Source organism: Haemaphysalis longicornis, unplaced genomic scaffold, assembly GCF_048455015.1.
Source record: "Haemaphysalis longicornis isolate Haplotype H1 unplaced genomic scaffold, Haemaphysalis longicornis Haplotype H1 scaffold_7, whole genome shotgun sequence".
NCBI classification, from domain to species: Eukaryota; Metazoa; Arthropoda; class Arachnida; order Ixodida; family Ixodidae; genus Haemaphysalis; species Haemaphysalis longicornis.
Window position 1 is genome coordinate 70,319,685 of NW_027526422.1, and position 18,960 is coordinate 70,338,644.

Sequence of the window (18,960 nt, forward strand, 5' to 3'; positions counted from 1 at the left end):
ACGTCTAGCAATTGCATTTCTTAGACGGAAAAGCGTTCGCAGATGCGTAGTCGTGCTGCTGACCGCTGTGCTTGTTCGCCCAGCGCAAAAAAGTGCTTCCCGCACCCTAGTTTTACGCTGTACGGTAAAAAAATCAGTTGATTTTATTTCCTTAGTACCTATATTGACTTCGCTGACTTTTCACCCGCCTTCAAGAGGCCTTATATTTTCCTACTGGCGTACCAGTCAGCGAAGCGTCGCATGTGCGCTTGTGCAGCGCTTGTGGGAAGCGACCTTGACTTGGAGCTGGATACAGTGTACAAACTAACCAAGTAAAGAAAGGCACATTCTTCCATTCACAAACGTGTCCTGGCTTCGTTTCAACTGAGCGAACGAATTGCGACGACCCGTCGGCGGGCGGCGGACGAAACGCTGGGCCGACTGACTCCGCCTGAAGGCCGGGGAGCCGTGCAGTAGCGCAGCCAATTGCGAGGTCGGCTCCTCCCGACGTCACACGAAAACACCACAGAAAATGGGCGAGCGTAAAGAGAGGAGGACAGCATTTTCGAATTAATTTTTTTACTAAATAAAATCGCGTATACGCGCCCAGAGTGGTCGAAACATAGCCTGGGGACTCCGGACTACAATTTGCGCTAGTAATCCCGCAATGTTTACATATCACTTCAGTGTCCCTTTAAATGTTAGTTATTCCAATTCCTAAAAGAATCTTCATGAATTTTACTACTTCAACACTTATGCGAGTTAAGTTAAACCTTTAGAATAAATGTGTTTTCGCATCTCTATCTCTTGTCTGTCTGCCTTTCTGTCTGTCTTCCTGTAGGTGTGTGTGCCCGTGTGGACGTGTGTGCGTGTATATGTGAGGTGGCGTGTGCGTGCGTGTGTTCGTGCGTGCGGGGATTTTACAGATGTTACATGTATAATAGCTAGCCAATTTTTCTAACACGCCTCACAGTACTTGTTGACCACAGTGTTGTAATTCCGTTTTGCGGCGAGAGATGACTTATGCAGACTTCTGAAAAAAAAATTTCAGTATTTCAAGAATTATGAGCACCGCTGAGTAAGTGCTTCAACGTTTTTTTGTATCAATCTCGCAATGCCTCTTTTCCCGTGGGAAAATATGTAACCGTCTTTTTTTTTTTTTTGCGACGAGGAATGTTTCAGGCAGAGGTATAACCTTTAAAAAAACCTGGTTTTGCGGAGTTCTCAGGGCTCACACATATCATAATTGGATGGGCTTGTTTTCATTATCCTACCGCATTGCAGAGGCCAATGGCATCAAACTGAGGTGTGCGTCTACGAATTAACTCATACAAATCTCTAAAAAGTTTGTGATTTAGATAGGGTTCACAAGATATTGCAGTAAATGCTCGTTAATTTGAACCGTAAGAGGACACCACGTCAATTGGAATGAATGAAGTTCGAACTAATGAAACCTTGGGTAGCAGTAGGACACGTCAACGATGCCTGGAGTCCGTGATTGATGTGAGGCTTTCGACCATGAAGCTGATATGCAGCACTTTTTGAACTAACTAGAGAATGTAGCGGAAGGACTCCTTTTTGCTTTTCTGTTACTGAAGAAGAGACGGGCGGCATTCAATCAGATCATCAGTCGTCTGTAAGACGGCCGCACTTGTGTTGCGCACTTCTCCTCGTTGTCACTAGCAGCGTCGTCACTAGCAAACGATGTTCTCACTCGTCATCTCCACCAACACTCGCGTACACTTTGACATAGTCCGCAAACATTACGTCTTCCATACCATAATCCAAGGGAATTCAACATTGTTTTCAGCCGAATTTACCTGATCTTTTCGTTGTTTCATCCCTTCCGCAGGTGATGCAGCCTCGTAAAAAAATTTAGGCCTTTCCACTCAATGTGAAAGCTGTCGGAAGTGCAGAGCAGTGATTCGCGATAATGGGCTGTAGCGCCGTTATTATCCACTCACTGCTTCCACCCAATGCAATTAAATTTTCCCGCCTTCGCGGCGCTCGCACGCCCCTGCACGAAACTGCCCCAGCGGAAGTTCGGTTCTTTTTAGATGCGACGCTGAGAGGAGCATCTCTTGCCGGCGACCCTGTCCTGCGTGCGTCCGTCGTCCGCGTCCTCACAGCTGCGTCTCTCCTCCGCTCGCCTCCTCTCCTCTCTCCGATAGCGAACACTCTCTCCCAACATCTGCGGTCGCGCTGCGCGCGGCTGCGTACTGTGCGCATGTGCAGTACTCTCTCTCTCCGCGGTCTCCTCTCCTTCGGGCGCTCTGCGCATAGAAGCGGAGTGCCGCGCTCCGGCCGGTCTCTCAGTCGACGGTCGTCCGCGCTTGCGCTTGCTCTCTTGCCGTACCCGACGATTGCTTGATGCGACGCCAATGAAACCCCCTTCAGCGTCGCATCACACCAGGGTCCCCGCGAGGGGAGGTGAGCGTAATTTTTTCTGCTTGCGTTTCCTCCCGCGCATGCCGGCGTTGCACTGCCACTTTTTTTCGCTTACTATCGTAAAAACCAACCCAACGAGTGCTCCTACCTAGATGAACACCGGCGCTGCCGGTTAATGAAGTATATTAAAGACGATAGTCTTTCTTGGGCTACTCAAACCCAGAAATTTGGTCTGTCTGTATGTCTGTCTGTCTGTCCGTCTGTCTGTGTGTGACTCGATTCAGCCACCCGGCCAAGTAAAATGTATACTGCGCAATAGCCTTATATAATCACAGCCAAATGTGAGCGTCTAAGCCCGGTTTATATGTTCATACTTGTCAACTTTGTTGAACAAGGACAAGACATTACGCAAATATAAGACCGTAAAATTAATACACAAGGAATATTTACTGTGTTCCTTTATTATAAAAATACGTGGGTGCATGTTTTTTCTATAGCAAATGATATTCTACATCTACTGCAGAAAACCGCCGCCTGCTGTAGCCCGCGCTACCTCCTGGCGGCATATGAGAAATCACGCGGCAACAGCAACGAAAGGTTCCACTAGATAGGTTCCATGTTCTGCTTGGAACGCACGTGAAGCACGGCAACGCAGTTCTTTAAACCCTGAAGTCGGCCGCCTCGATTCACGCGCGTCGCCGCCGTACTGTAGCGCTGGAATCGAGGAACCCGGCCTGTAGCAGTGGAATGCGCTAAATTCAAATCGCCTTGAGCAAACCTTCAGTGTGTTCACGTTGGGATGAGCGCGATGGAACAGGAACAGTATGAGAGGTGAGCGGGACAGCAAAGAAGGGCATTTCCTTGGCAAATGTCTACAAACACTATCGTCTTTTGACATTTGCAACGAAAGAAGCAGATACGCGGCCAGTTTTTTTTTTTTTGTTTGCCTCAAATGTACCTACAGATTTCTTTGCTCTAAACAACGGGACACGTATAACAAGCGTCAGTGGTTGACGAGTTTCGAAAGCTTATCACTGTATAAACCGCTTGGCTTTTGAAGCCTCTGCGTTACGCCAGTACGACAGCCGGTACGACGGAACTCCGTGAGGCACTACTTGCGTCCAGCGAGCGAGCTACAACGACAAGGCGAGACCCTAGACTGCTCTGCACTTAATAGGCAGCGGGTGTGTTTCCCGGGCAGCGTACTAGACACCATGCGCCCGGTGTGGGGCGCGTAGTTCAAATTACCTGCTTGCGTTCGAATTAAAGAGCTTTGAAGTGCAGAGCACTTTAGGCGCTCGCCTTGTCGTCGTAACTCGCTCGCTTGGCCCAAGTAAAGCCACAAGGCGTTCCATCATAGCGGCTGTCGTCGCAGCGTAACCCAGAGGCTTCGAAAGCCGAGCGGTTTATATAGTCATAAGAAGTCGAAACTCGTGAACATGCTGGCGCTTGTCACACATCTCCCCGTTTTATAGCGCAAAGAAAACTGTAGGAACATTTAAGACAAAATATACGTAATTAACAGGGAACGCCCTCGTTCATTTAGTTAGGAACGTTCGTTGGATTGGTTTTTACGATAGGAAGCGAAAAAAAAGTGGCAGTGCAACACCACCACGTGCGGGAGGAAAATCAAGGAGAAGAAAAAATGTCGTTGATTCCTCTGTCCTAGGGATAGTCAAAGTCAAAGTGAGTTTTTCGGTAAAACACGAAAGTGAAATGTGCAGCGAAATCTGCAGCTGAGCAAGATTTGCGGGTCGGCGGCTGTCTTATGGGTGCGCTTGGCGAGCGACGTCCTGCTGGCGGCTCGCTTCCGCAAAAGTGTACTGGCGTCATTTCCGTGACGGGTATAACGTCAGTAAATCTTGGTGTATCCTGGGATAAAACTCTTTCGTGCTAAAATATAAAAACCGACAACGAACACTAAGTATAACGTACTCTTTGTTTCTAAAGGTTGCTTCCCCACAAGAAGACCCTATGTGCAGGGGTGTACCCTTTACAGACCGCTTGCTTCGTTGCACTGGCGTCACTTCCGTGACGGATATGACGTTGCATAAATGTTGGTGTAACCCGGAATAAAACACTTTCGTGTTAAAAAATTAGCTGGCGATTACAATACTCCCTTGTGCGATATTTAGGCGCAGCAGCAGCGCGCTGAGGCAGCACTCAGTCGTGGGTTTTCTCGACTGCAGCGATGATAAGCCTCTGCGTCGGCGGCCCGAAGTGCGTCTCAGGAAGGGACAGCAAACTGAGACTTCAGCTAACGCACACCGTATTCACGCGCACGCCCCGCTCTCGTTTTCGCCAAGGGTCGCCCCGTGTAGCGCCTCGTCCGGGTACAGCATACTGCCCCCATCCCTCCCCCACCGCACACTTTCGGAGAGCGCTGTCCCGAGCCGCCACGACGAACCGCCCTCCCCTCCCGATTTCGCAACACTCTCCTCCTCTGCTTTCTTTCATCGCTTTTTCTATCATTCTTCGGTCTTGCCGTCGTTCACTCTGTGCGCCGACAACGCGGCTCAGCCCAGAGACTGCCTCCAAAGGACTGCACCCTAAAAGAACTGAACTCCCGCTGGCGCAGTTTCAGGCAGGCTGCTTGCGACCACAGCGAAGGCGGGAAATTTGAATCGCATTGCGTGGTAGCAGTGAGCGGATAAAGGCGCTGCAGCCCATTATGGCGAATCACTGCTCTGCACTTTCGACAGCTTTCACATTGAGTGGTATGGGTTTAAATTTTTAATACTTAGCTTCTATGGATACCTGGGTGGACAAAATCGTGGCGTTCAAATTACCCACAAATTCGAATTAACGAGCTTTCACTGTATTAGCGCACGGGAAGTATTTAGCGACTATATGCGATTAGCGCGCGCAGGCAGTGGTGCTGCCGTTTCTGGGCATGCCCGAACATTGGGAGGGGGGGGGGGGGGGGTAAGAGCCGTAAGAGTAAACACACGACTTTGACGATAATTGTGATGATTACAAACGTCTTCCTATTTGTATCGAGTGATGGCAAATGTCATCTAACGGGCATAAGTGAGTAAACCTCTGTTTATATTTTACAGTAAACCGGTATAAGGCCAGAATTTTTACATCTTGGATTCGACTGGGTTTGAGCGTGAAGGTGGGGTTGGTGTACTTTTTGATGTTTTTACAAAACACTTGCTTCATGCCAAACGCGACCATGAAGACAAAGACATGTTGAATGTAGTTGTAAGGGCTATAGCCTTGAATAACTCACTTAACCTGCAGCGTTGAATAGACAGCCACTGAAAAGCCACATTTGCAGCAGGGAAGACATTCAAATACTGAAAAGCTTCGAGTTTGCTACCTAAAAACGTGATTGGGAAAGTGCCAAGAACAGAGCGCCCAGTGTGTTCACTTCAAACTGGCATTTGAGCAGCGTAATAAAGCAAAGTAGTACATTTCGCCGGTAGCCGCAAGTCGAACAAACCAATTCGTGTGACGTCACAGGTGAAGAGAGAGCAAGCGACCTGTGAATAATCCCTCTTCGTGTGTTTTTCTTAAGTGGGTGAAGGTCTCTGAAGTTCCTGGTAAAGCTTCACTGAGTGTTATTTTTTATCAGACAATGTTTCAAATGAACCCAACTGTTGTTTTCTCCCCCTAATTCCAATAGGGGTTATGGTACCATAGTTTTCTTCAGATTTTAGCACACACAGTTGGCAAATGCCCTTGGGCGCAGGGAAACTGTGGGTGGTTTGTGCGTCTGCTGCTTTAGGGGAGCTTCGTATTACCCGGGCAATTGCCCGGCAATTAAACATCCGCATACGTATAGCACAGAAACAAGGTCAAGTGTACATTTCCTCCCGGCTCATGGTTTAGGAAGAGTTGGAAATTTCATGGCATGTACAAGACATTGGATGGGTCACGCATGTTATGGCTCCGACTGTGCGTGCTCACGCGTGTGTGCGTGTGTGTGTGAATAAGTAGCATAATAAGACGTGAAGTGACCTCTTTTGACCAAACTTTATGTAAATAAACAAAAAGGGTACCTCAAGATTTCCATAAAAAAAATCGCATTTGGTTTTCAAATACAAAAAAAATGAAGGAAGCTCACACTAACACGTTAGTCTTAAAGCCAGCGAAGTTGCACGCAACACCCGCCGCGGTGGCTCAGTGGCTAAGGCGTTGCGCTGCTGAGCCCGAGGTCGCGGGTTCGATTCCCGGCCGCGGCGGCCGCTTTTCTGATGGAGGCGAAAAGCAAAAACGCCCGTGTGTACGAGATTTCGGCGCACGATAAAGATCCCCAGGTGGTCAAAATTAATCCGGAGCCCTCCACTACGGCGCGCCTCATCGCCTGCGTTGCGTCGGCGCGTTAAACCCCAGAATCAATCAATCAATCAAGTTGCACGCAACCCTCACGACCATTACGACGGTATACGATTTGCTGCTTTGCTGCCGCAACAACCTCTACTCCATCATTGTGTGAGCTTTGTTCATCTTTTAGGATGTTATACCTATCGGACATCACCTTGGAGAAGCGTACTCTATGACGTGTCTTTCACGTTCCGAGAATGGGTTGCCACGATTGCGGCGAACGCTGGCGTCTTTCTCGTTCTGACCAAGTGTTGCCACGAATGCGGCAAAAGATGGATTTTATTGGCCAATCTCCGTTAGTGGGTATGCTTGGCTTGACACGTGTGCCGGGGACACTTGGCGGTTCCCGGAGGTACGCACCCACGAGCGCTCGGCATTTTTTTGGTTTTTTTACTGCCGGGCGGTCGCCGCGAAACACGCGCTCACGTGCGCTCAGCATTTTCTTGGTATTTCTAACTGCGGACGCGCACAATAACCAGTTGCAAAACAGCTTCTCTGTTAAGAGATAATCATTTCGAAGACTTTTAATGATGATTTCGGGTGAGCACCCCTGTTTCGCAGATTCACGGCAAATTTTTATAGCAATGATGTCATGAAGCGTGGTGTTAACGAAAAAAAAAACGCATGAACAAATCTTTTTTCTTTTGTAGCTTAAACATCAAACGACATTATTCCGTTCACAATTCATATGATTGTATTTATCACGCTACCCGATATATGCTCAACAATATGTACCCTACTGAATGTTTTGCATTTGTATATCTCAACTTTTATAACAGAGTCTAGCACACGGCAAAGATGAAATCAAACCGCGTGAACCAATACTAGTGAAAGCCGAGCCTTCAGCCTGCGGTCCTGTCTACCTCGACACAAGTGACACGACGAGGTGCGACTACGCGAGCACTTACGCATTATCCTGAAACACCGCGGCCATCGGGTACGTCCTTATGTAATGGCCAAAGTCCTCCAGAGCTATATCTCTCAGCTCCGTGCGAACGTCCTTCAGGGAATGCACGGTGCAGCCTTCGGACTCGATTAGCGCCCTAAAGTTGCCGCTCGCTCTGGAAGCCGGCGACTCCTCGAGGAAGACCTCCGAGCCGGCGAAGTGCGCCCCCAGCCGGAGCTCGACAGAGACTGTACCGTTTTCTTCGGTCGCACCCCCGCTGACTTTGCTCAGCGACGGCATGGAAAGGACGTTGACGGTGAGCAGCTGCAACACAAGGGGTATGACCAGCCCCACTATGACGATGCCCCAGCTACGACTTAGGTAGATGGCCCGCTTGACGAACAGGGCCCAGAAACGGCGCAGGGAAGAGGCTGTGTTGGAGGCTCGCACGCACACTCCGGCAATGTCCTCCTCTGCAAGAATTGTTGGGCGATGAATGGGGTTTAATGTTGCTGCCTTTTCATCGTTGTAATCCTCAGCGCGTGGAGGTCCAATGCACGATTCGGATCACTATATCACTGTAAAATGATTTACACCCTTCATGTTTATAGCTAACACCCTTACAGCAGATCAAAAAGCAAAGCAAAGCAACCTTTACAAGGATGTAATTAAGAATAAAACGCCATTAAATTTTTTTTTCGTTCCATTTTTGATACAGAGTAAGGGGGTTAAAAGCAAAAAAGGCTCCCTCAAAGGATGTTTTCCTTTGTACTTTTGCTGGGATGTAAGAGTGTTAATTATAGGCAGTAATTTACACACTTAAGGGGGTAAGTCATTTTGCAGTATTCAATACTCTTGCAGCCCCTATATTTTGTTCTCAAGATCCTTTCAACGCCCGCAGTTCTATCATTAAAAGACAATAAAGACAAATACTACTTTGGTTCATTTCGAAAAAACTGCTTTAGTTAAAGAAAAAAAGCACAACTTAAACTTCAGGGAACCTTGGTATAAAAAGAAAACTCCCGCCTCCCCTCGCGGGAACCCCTGTGTAGATGCGACGCATACGCGGAGCGGCGAAGGGACCGCGTTTTATAGCGCGCATAACGTTGAGGGGACTGCGTAAGCCGGTCCCAGTCGATGACGACGTTGGCGTACTTGTAAAGCGGCGTGGACTCGAGGTGTTTGAGCCAAGCGTGGACGTTGCTTCGCCGGAGAACGGCACACCGGTTATATGCGCAGCGCGCCCGAAGGAGAGGAAACCGGGGAAGAGAGAGTACTGCACATGCGCCGGCCCCAGCGCGTCTGCCGCGGCTATGACGCAACGTGCCGCGGCTATGACGCAGCACAATCCAACACAATCCACTTTAATTCAATCCAATCCTAATCCAATCCAAGCCACGCCAATCCAATGCCCCTCGCGAGAGAGTGTTCGCTATCGGAGAGGAGAGGGGGGTGAGCGGCGGAGAGCGCAGCTGGCGCGGCGAGGAGAATGGGACAGGAGTGGACAACGTCGACGACGACGACAGCGACGACGACGCCGGAGGGACAAGGCGAGTGAATCAGATGCTCTGCATCTAAAACGAGTGAGGGAGCGCCGACTCACTAGCAAATTTTCTAGCGAGATCTCAATGACGTCACGGGATCTAGTAGGTGCATTACTGGCCGCCTACAAAATACAGCGGCAAGCAACATGGCCGGGCGATTTCACGGGCCTAGTAGGTCTATTTGGTCGTATCAATGAATTGCGTACCTGTAGTTAACACTCTAAAAACCTTTTTCAGCCTCCCTGCTGACTTTTCGTAGTTTTCTTTTGGTTTTCCAGTTAAAACTTCTTTTGCGGCTGGCGTGCTGCCGAGTTAGTTGCCAAAGAATAGTTGTTCACAAGTAAACGACGTTGTATTTCGTCTGCATGGTTCTTTAAACTGAACTCCGAGTTTCCTGTCTCCCGGAATCCCTCATCATAATGCTCGCTAGCATTTCAGCTGGTCAAATGGTACAGCAGTTTGCGATTCCGCACATCACATGTCAAACTATATTTTCGCTTCACTTCGCGCTAGGAGGTATCTAAAACAAGTTTCGTCCTTAATTGATGGCGTTCGCTTTCTATCCATAGGTGTCAAATCCCTAAGTCTTCTCCCCGTGGCTTTTTTCGCTGGCCTATTTATTCTTCGTGTGTGACCCGAACCCCAATAGCTCGCCGCGTAAGCTAGCATGAGAAGTAGAACTGCACTTTTCCCTGGCGTATTTAGTGTCATGGACAACGTAAATTCATTATTTTAGAACAATGTCCTTGGGCACCACATTCATGTTAGTTCTGCACCTGGTTTATTGAAAGTTACTTAGATTGCCATCTTTAATCTGTCGGAGATAATTATATCCACTCACGACTGCCTATAGTTTCCTGCACCAGCGTGAACGTCGCCTTACATTTGTTTATTGGGATTTTTCGGTCTGTAATCCTGCTACTCATATTTTGATTAAAATGAGATTCATTCGTTCATTTCAGCATACTGTAGCAGTGGGACAATCAATACGCCCAGTGGAACTAAAGGCAGGGCGACACTGCATTCGCAACTATGTTTCCTTTTGAAAACAAGCAACATGTGTGCTACTTTTCCTACCAGATAATTCCGCAACAGAAAACTTGAGACGTGGAAAATTGGTTCCCCACATGTGGGCCCCACAGAAACAGCCATATGATGGTATGCCTTGCGCATGTTGAGCACCTTCCCTTTACACCGCTTTAGGAGTAGCTATCTAACGCATGTCTCGCTGAGTTTATTTGTATGCAAGGCCAAGGCCTAGATAACTTTCTTCGTGGTCTGGCCAGTGCCCTTATATTCAAGACTTGTGCAATAAATCCGGGGATTACGCTCAACTCCCCATAAAGCCCCGCAAGCTGGGTATGTGGCTCATTACTCAAAGATCAATACGCTCCTGCATCTTCCACAGATCTTCTTCGAAATACGGGTAGAAATGTGGTGCAAACGTTACTCTCATTAAGGCACCTCCCTTTGCCGATACGTAAGCAAACTTCTTTTTTATTGCTCTTGCCGTGTCTCTGACTGGTGTTTGACATAGTGGCTGTCAATAGACCGAAAACGCAATAGGGGTCGGCCGAGAGCTCGTTGGCGATATGAGCTGCGAAAATTTGGGCGAAGAACATTTACTCAGCTAGCACTCGATAAGCGTGGCTGGAAATCTTTTGTACTTCAGTGGACACAAACAGGTATATAATATATATAAGAGAAGAAAAACTTCGAACAAGGTAAAAGCACGATTGTGGCCTACGTTTCAGCAAAGAGAACTTCCTTTCCTCAGGGCAATCTCTCGCCTGGCAGGCACGGTTTATATAGGGGTAGGACCCCAGGTGAAGGAGAGGGAAAGATGGAAGGGAAATTGAGCAAGGTGATTTGTTTGGGAGTGTGTCGGGGGAGAGATTGAGGGGCCAAGAAGGTTGTCTAGTTTAAGCCGTGAAGTAGGTCACACGGAAGTCAGCTGGTGGTTCATATTCGTGGAATTTTTGGAGAGAAAGGATGAGAGGGTGTTTATTGACCCTCCGCGGGGTTTAGGGAAATGATCTCAGAACCGCCCGGAGCAGACCAGGCGGTGAGGGTGGGGTCCTTATCAGAAACTATCTGCAAGCCTCAGATCAAAAGAAAAGATAGAGACGGGGGGAAAACTAACTAGGTCAAGGAAAAAAGAAAACAAAGGGAGAACAAAATCAGGTAGGGAAACCACATAAACCCACACACAAAAGAAAAAAGCAATGACCCGGCAACTGAAATGGCACGTGTCACCCACGGCAACATTCCTGGAACAGGCCTGTCCTGAAACTCAAAAACGAAAAGATAAAGTTAGAGTGACGTACGGGGCACAAGACCACGCGAAGTAAATAAAAAAAAAGAGAGAAATAAAATAAATAAAATTGAATTCCAAAAGCAAAGGTTGGAGGGATGAGGGCGAGTATTAAGCAAGACGCTAAGGAATAAAAAAAAATTAGGTGACCAGGTACAGAGCAGAGTGAACGGTCCTTCAGAGCCTCACAGATCTACGATCTAGAGAATTAATAACGATTACTGACTTGAATTTCATGAAACCGAATAACAAGCATGCAGGACGTTTTTACCTCCTCCCAAAAGTCCATAAAGTCCCCGTAGAATTATTGTTCACTGCCGACATTCCTGGCAGATCCATAGTTTCGAATAACAATACCCCAACCGAAGCACTATCTCTGTTTCTGAATCATCACCTATCCGACATTCCGGCTCTTCTTCCTTCATTCGTTCAGGACATCCCCCACTTCCTCCGCATAATAGAAGAGATAAATATGGGCGGTCGCCTACCCAGTGGAACCCTCCTTGTTACTCTTGACGTTGCTGCATTGTATACAAACATTCCGTTCGCCGAAGGAATTGAAGCGATTTCAAAATCTCTATCAGTGAACCCGCACCAACATGCACCAGAAGTGTACATAACTTTGTTAAAACTAGTTCTAACTCTCAATTATTTTGAATTTGACTCTTCTTACTTTTTGCAAGTTTTTGGAACTAACATGGGTACTCCATTCGCACCGACCTATGCCAACATTTTCATGGGGCAACTTGAAGCTACCCTATTAAGCTCTTTTCCGCATAAACCCCAGGTTTACCTCCGCTACATAGACGACATCTTCATGATTTGGGAACACGGTCGCGCGACTCTAGAAACGTTTATATCCCATCTCAATTCTTCGCATCCGACTATTAAATTCTCCTGCCAGTATTCTGAAAAAGAAGTGAACTTCCTAGATACTACCGTCATTCTAGACAACGGTAAACTTAAAACCACGCTTTTTAGAAAGCCAACAGACAGGCAGCAGTACCTAGATTATAAAAGCCATCACCCCAGACACTGCAAACAAGGGATCTTTGTAGGACAAGCCACCAGGCTTAGAAGAGTATGCAGTGATGACAGTGACTACGTAGAGCACCTAGACGAACTCAAGGCCACCCTTATGAACAGGAACCACCCCAAAAGCTCGCTCGATCAGGCGTACCAACGTGTGTCTAATCTCAAAAGGGATGACGTTCTCAACAAACAGCGGCAAAGCGAAAGCGCCAGGCCACCTGCCCTAATAACTAAATTTTCAAACGCCCTCCCAAACGTAAACAATATACTGCGGAAGTACTACCCCATTTTAGCCAGTAACGACCGACTCAAAAAGACTTTCCCGGAAGCACCAAGGGTTACCTACAGGATAAACAGGAATCTAAAAGATATTTTAGTGCATGCTAAAACAGGGCTTTCAAAGCAACCAGTCATAGCCAGCTGCTCCCGCCCCAGATGCAAGACTTGTAGGCACCTGCAAACAGACTGCGTTGTAAAAAGCACAGCTCCAGTAATTATGTCCACAAGATTAATTCAAGTTTTACGTGCACTTCATCCAACATTGTGTATATGTTGGAATGCTCAATGTGCCACAAACAGTATATAGGTGAAACGAGTCAACCTATGAGCCTACGGCTTAATGGTCACCGGGCAGATACTCTTGGCAAATCCTCCATAGCTGTAGCGCAGCATTTCAACCAACCAGGCCACAATTTTGATGACCTTAAGTTATATATACTTCAGTCAAATTTTAAGTCTCCTAGGGACAGGAAATACCGAGAATCCTACTTAATTCACAAATTCAACTCCATGGAACCTGCTGGAATTAATGCGTCTAAGGGCAACTTGGAATCCTTGCGATATTCACCGGAAATACAGCATTAGGCATTTTCGTGCATATACCTCATCCAAAGACTATGACCGTTCACTCTGCTCTGTACCTGGTCACCTAATTTTTTTTTATTCCTTAGCGTCTAGCTTAATACTCGCCCTCATCCCTCCAACCTTTGCTTTTGGAATTCAATTTTATTTATTTTATTTCTCTCTTTTTTATTTACTTCGCGTGGTCTTGTGCCCCGTACGTCACTCTAACTTTATCTTTTCGTTTTTGAGTTTCAGGACAGGCCTGTTCCAGGAATGTTGCCGTGGGTGACACGTGCCATTTCAGTTGCCGGGTCATTGCTTTTTCTTTTGTGTGTGGGTTTATGTGGTTTCCCTACCTGATTTTGTTCTCCCTTTGTTTTCTTTTTTCCTTGACCTAGTTAGTTTTCCCCCCGTCTCTATCTTTTCTTTTGACCTGAGGCTTGCAGATAGTTTCTGATAAGGACCCCACCCTCACCGCCTGGTCTGCTTCGGGCGGTTCTGAGATCCTTTCCCTAAACCCCGCGGAGGGTCAATAAACACCCTCTCATCCTCTCTCCAAAAATTCCACGAATATCAACCACCAGCTGACTTCCGTGTGACCTACTTCACGGCTTAAACTAGACAACCTTCTTGGCCCCTCAATCTCTCCCCCGACACACTCCCAAACAAATCAGCTTGCTCAATTTCCCTTCCATCTTTCCCTCTCCTTTCACCTGGGGTCCTACCCCTATATAAGCCGTGCCTGCCAGGCGAGAGATTGCACTGAGGAAAGCAAGTTCTCTTTGCTGAAACGTAGGCCACAATCGTGCTTTTACCTTGTTCGAAGTTTTTCTTCTCTTGTGTTCTCTACCATCTTCAAAGTTCTACTACTCCCTATATATATATATATATATATATATATATATTGCGAGCGCCAGCAGAATCTACTGTGCTCTGACAATCGCCCTACTTTGATAGGACGTCCTATCATCACTGCCTCGTTATCCTCTTCTCGGCTTCAAATCATCCTGATCATCCCTTCATGACGGGGTCTTCATAGGGTCCTCGGCTCTCAGAGAAAACAGCCGATACACACAAAGTTATTAAGTACGGCGAACTAACACCGCAAGAAGACCGACCTTGCGCATCTGACCGCTGCTGAATTTAAAAGACCCTGGCGTTTTCGGGCGCTGTATCTACTGTTTCGCGCTGTGTGCGCGTTTTGGAGCTACTGCTCCTACGATATCTCTAGGCACAGCTGCGGATTATATTCCAGAAACTCTAACGCCCAAATAATTTTACACCATCGCCAATTCCCCTGAAACGATACATGTTTTCGGGTTTCGACTTTGTCGAACAACATGACTGTGGTTTATATTGAATTTTAAGGTAAATCACCTGAGAAATAATTGGAGTGTGTTTTTAGCGAACAACCGTCCCGTCTTGTTGAGTTCAAAGGATACAACTCGCTTGCTATTCTGCTTCAGCCCCAAAACGTATCCACACGCTGAGTTGGCGGCCTTTTATTGTTCCTTTTAAGATGCGGAGCATCTCATTCTCGGGGCTGTGTCCCTCCTTCCCTTGTCATCCGCCGTCTGCACTCTACTGCGCATGCGAGTCTTTTCAGCCCCGTCAGCATTTGGGCTGACGTCAGCACAGTCCACTATAAAAAGAAATAGTTAGGCGGCGACCGGTTTCGATCCCACGATTCTCTGGCCGCATCGTGAGGTACGTGGCGCTCTCCCCACTGCGCTACAAACTGAAACGGGAGCATGTGCTACAAACGCGTCTTATGTCCTTCACTCATTCAAACTACGTCAAGAAGCTACTGATGCAACGAGGGCACGTTGAACGTCACCGTAAACGACGAACTGAAAACTAATGGGAACTTCAGTCGACCCGATGGCTGCTTCGCATACTACTCAGCATTCGCCTAAGAAAAGATGGTGTAATTTTTTGCAACAAATCACTATTTGCAAGCAACAGGATTGTTTTCCGTAGGTACAGCGGATGTCATCAAATCTTGGGAGCCTAACACTCAGAGCTCTCATTATAAAGTGTGAACAGGGGTGGTGGCAGGAGGAAAACCTGGGTACAGAAGCCGGGTAACGTCGCCGAAATTTGAGAGATATTACGGAGTTACTGGCAACAAAACAAAGGATATGTTCAAGGTGAAATTCATAGGTGCCACGGGTCCAATAAAAGCCTAACAGGGGCTGGCATTTTATTTACCTCATTATTTATCTCAGTTATTTACTGTTTTCCTAATTACCTTGAAATTTTACACTTATGTTTGAAATGCTCCAGTTATGTTTGATACTGGCATTTTATTTACCTCATTATTTATCTCAGTTATTTACTGTTTTCTTATTTACCTTGAAATTTTTTGCTACACTTATGTTTGAAATGCTCCAGTTATGTTTGATACTGACCTACGACTTCCGCTTCCCGCTCTTTCCCGCCTGGGGCCCAGTCCAAGTTTATCCTAGAAGGAAAAAGATACCGGTAAGCGCTAGACGAAATGACAGGGCAGAAAAATGGTTGAAATTGGTCCCTAACTGATTCCACAGCAATGATCTTACAGTACCAGTGAAAATAGCATGGATAATGAATGACAGGTGCAATACGAATAGCCTTTTCGCAATACTTTATATACGAAGGTATTGACGGGGGCACTGTCCAAACAAATATAAAACTAAACAACCAAAAACACGGTTCTTTATACTTTGCGGTTTAGAATACTTCTGAAGTAATTACCACAACTAAATTTGGAAGCAATATATTTTTATCCGTAAAGGCAAACCCGAGGCTGTCTGTTTAGCAGTGGCATTGTGAGTTCGTAGGAATGTCGAAAGAGCGTTGACTTTCTGTTATTTTTACGAAAACTGCGAGTGATATTGTCCACAATATACGTCGAGATAAAACTCCAAACTATTATCTATTCGTATCTGCAGCCAAATGTAATGAATTTAGAACATTTCAGGGGTATTTCAAGTTCCACAGGCAGGAAAATTTAAGATATAAGGTCCACGGTTCCGTAAATCCTTTAAGCTCAACCAACAGCTCCTCACTTTAATGGATGTCGGGAGCTCTACAACTGACATATGTAATGAATTTAAAACATTTCAGGGGTATTTCAAGTTCCACAGGCAAGAAAATTTAAGATATAATGTCCACGGTTCCGTAAATCCTTTAGGCTCAACCAACAGCTCCTCACTTTAATGGATGTCGGGAGCTCTACAACTGACATGAATTTGTATGAACTCGACGATATTCACGAGTACGTTAAAACACGTGGGAGCAAATTTCCAACGTTGGCCTGTGGACATATTGCCTGCGTGACAATATATATGCGCATACGAATCTAAGGTTTAACCTATGAATATACTTTGTTCCAGAGAACTTGTGCACCAAAGTAGCTGTCAAAGGAACTGGCCTCTAAAAACAATCAAATAGAAGCACGTGCCCCGCCGAGAGTGGACCAATTAAATGCCGCAGCGTTTGTCCCACCCACATTTGTATCCGAGCACAGCCCTTTCTGTGGTCCGTTTCCCGAACTGGGCACAGCGTTTGGGAAACTACAACGGGGAACCAACCAGTAGTGAGGGTTCATGGCCAGCCCATGACGGCCGCAGATCGACGTCGACAGTCTTATTCAGAAAACAAAACAAAAAAACTCCCCCCCCCCCCCCGGCTCCTTTCAAAAGCAAGAGGAGAGGAATCACGAATCTGTTGCTCAAAAGCGAGTTTTACGTGTCACTGCGTTTTCCTACACCTCCGCCAATGTCTTCCCAAAACAAGATACATTGCCCTTCTGCTTCACATGCCTTCACTACTTTATAAGGGAGGAGTTAGTCTACATGCCATCTTTATTTTCTTCTCGCTGAGATCTTAATCAATTTAATATTTCTGTCCCTTCCTTTAGCGATATGCGTGTCCTGCCAAGGCTAACCGATGACGTTCAATGTCATGATGATTCGTACTGGCATACCAACGCACATATCGAAGTAATTGGAACCGCATGTTCATAAGATTCTGTTATAAAAATCTGTACTTCAATAATTCTCCTACCATTACTAACTGAGCCAGCTGCCTCTTGTAGTGGTGCGCACACCTCAACAGCTTTCATGGTGTTTTGACTTTAAACTGTACTTTCCGATATTGCCTGCGAGGAACTCCACATTGGAGTTGTGGTGGATGAACTTTGCACCCCACGTACCTAAGTACGGTCAATGTACTTTTATGTAAAAAAATCGTGTCGGGCAGCTCTATTATAAAACAATTGCTACACACATGTCACAAGTGATGACACCAAGCTCCATCCACCGTACTACTTACAAGTTTTAGACTTGTAACCGGAAACAAATTTCGCTTTATAATATTTACGTAAAATGGAATGTGCAAAGACGGACCTCTTTGCATGCGATTTCAATTGCTCTTGTTTTATGGATGGAGCGCAAGACTATGCTCGACAAAGTGGCCTTTTCTATGCGGGCCGTCTTACTGCGATACCAATATGCATCTTGGTATTGCCATTGCTCCCCATGCAATCTCTGCCGGTTCGGTGCTTAGTGTGCGTAGTACCGGTCTGGTGTACCTACGGTCAATGCATGTGCAATTTAATTTGAGCATGTTGCACCTCCGCAAAGTCACGTTATCCCTACCGTCACTATAGCTACATACTTAGTATGGAGCAGGATGGAAATGTTGATGCCGTTATGGTCACGGTCTCAATGGCACAGCCCGAGTAATCAAGACGCTTGTTTTCTCCAGCTGTCATTGCGAACACCAGTCACACACTCGCGGCGTATTGACCTCGCCACCCCATCTTCTGTCGTAGTCAAGGGACTCCCCCCTTGCGGCATTAATTCGGGAGCAAACCTTACTTGAGGTATACGTCCTTCATAGACGCCACGGTGACTCCCATGCTCTCGATTCCCAGCTTCTGGGACGATTTCTCCAACTCCTTGAACATGGCCGGGAAGCTGGTGTTGTCTAGCGTTCGCAGTGCGATCACCACTTCGCCTTGCTTCTCGTCTTCAACTTCGGCGTTGGGGGCAGCCTTGTGAATCTCGGCCAGCGCACCAGCAAGATTGAAACCGGAAGGTGCCTTTGCCAAGGCTATCTTGTAGCCGACACCTGCGGGGGCAGCCCGTGCATGTGATTAGTATGTGTTATCATATATGCGCAGAACACTTTCTTGGCACACTGATACCAAAAGAGCACTGAAGACGGGCAGAAATTATACTTGGAGTGTGTTCATGATTTTACGCACGGGCTTGCATACACTCATAATGCTGACAATTGTTGTTTAATGTTAGGTAATATTTCTTGAAAATTTTCAAGTCGACTGACTTTTACGTCTACGTCGAAAAAATTCAAAAGCACTTCAGTTCCCTTGCTGTGGTGCGCAATGTTACAGTCGCCTTGTCATATAATTTGTTTCCCTACATTTCCGGTAAAACAACAGTTGCAGGCGTTTTCTCCAACGGCAGACGAAAATTCTTTTCTGGAGCCATTTTCTGCAAGAGCAGACGCAAAGACACCACAGCAGACGCAAATTTTGTAACGTCATTGTGAACTAATCGTAACGAGTAAATAAAACTCGCCGTAATGATAGAGTCGTGTTAGCGCCTAATTGTCATATAATTTGTTCCGGGATA

The 18,960-nt window shown here is 46.6% G+C and overlaps 1 protein-coding gene across 1 annotated transcript in view; it reads right to left on the reverse strand.

Moving 5' to 3' along the window:
- The window catches only part of LOC144145868 (phospholipid-transporting ATPase ABCA3-like), a 62,571-nt gene that overhangs the window by 35,184 nt on the left and 8,427 nt on the right, over positions 1-18,960 (reverse strand). Inside the window, exons 4-5 of the mRNA XM_077677683.1 lie at positions 18,184-18,436; positions 15,730-15,782 (exon numbers count right to left, since the gene is read on the reverse strand). Coding sequence (XP_077533809.1) covers positions 15,730-15,782; positions 18,184-18,436 — 306 coding nt within the window. The remainder of the gene's footprint in view (positions 1-15,729; positions 15,783-18,183; positions 18,437-18,960) is intronic.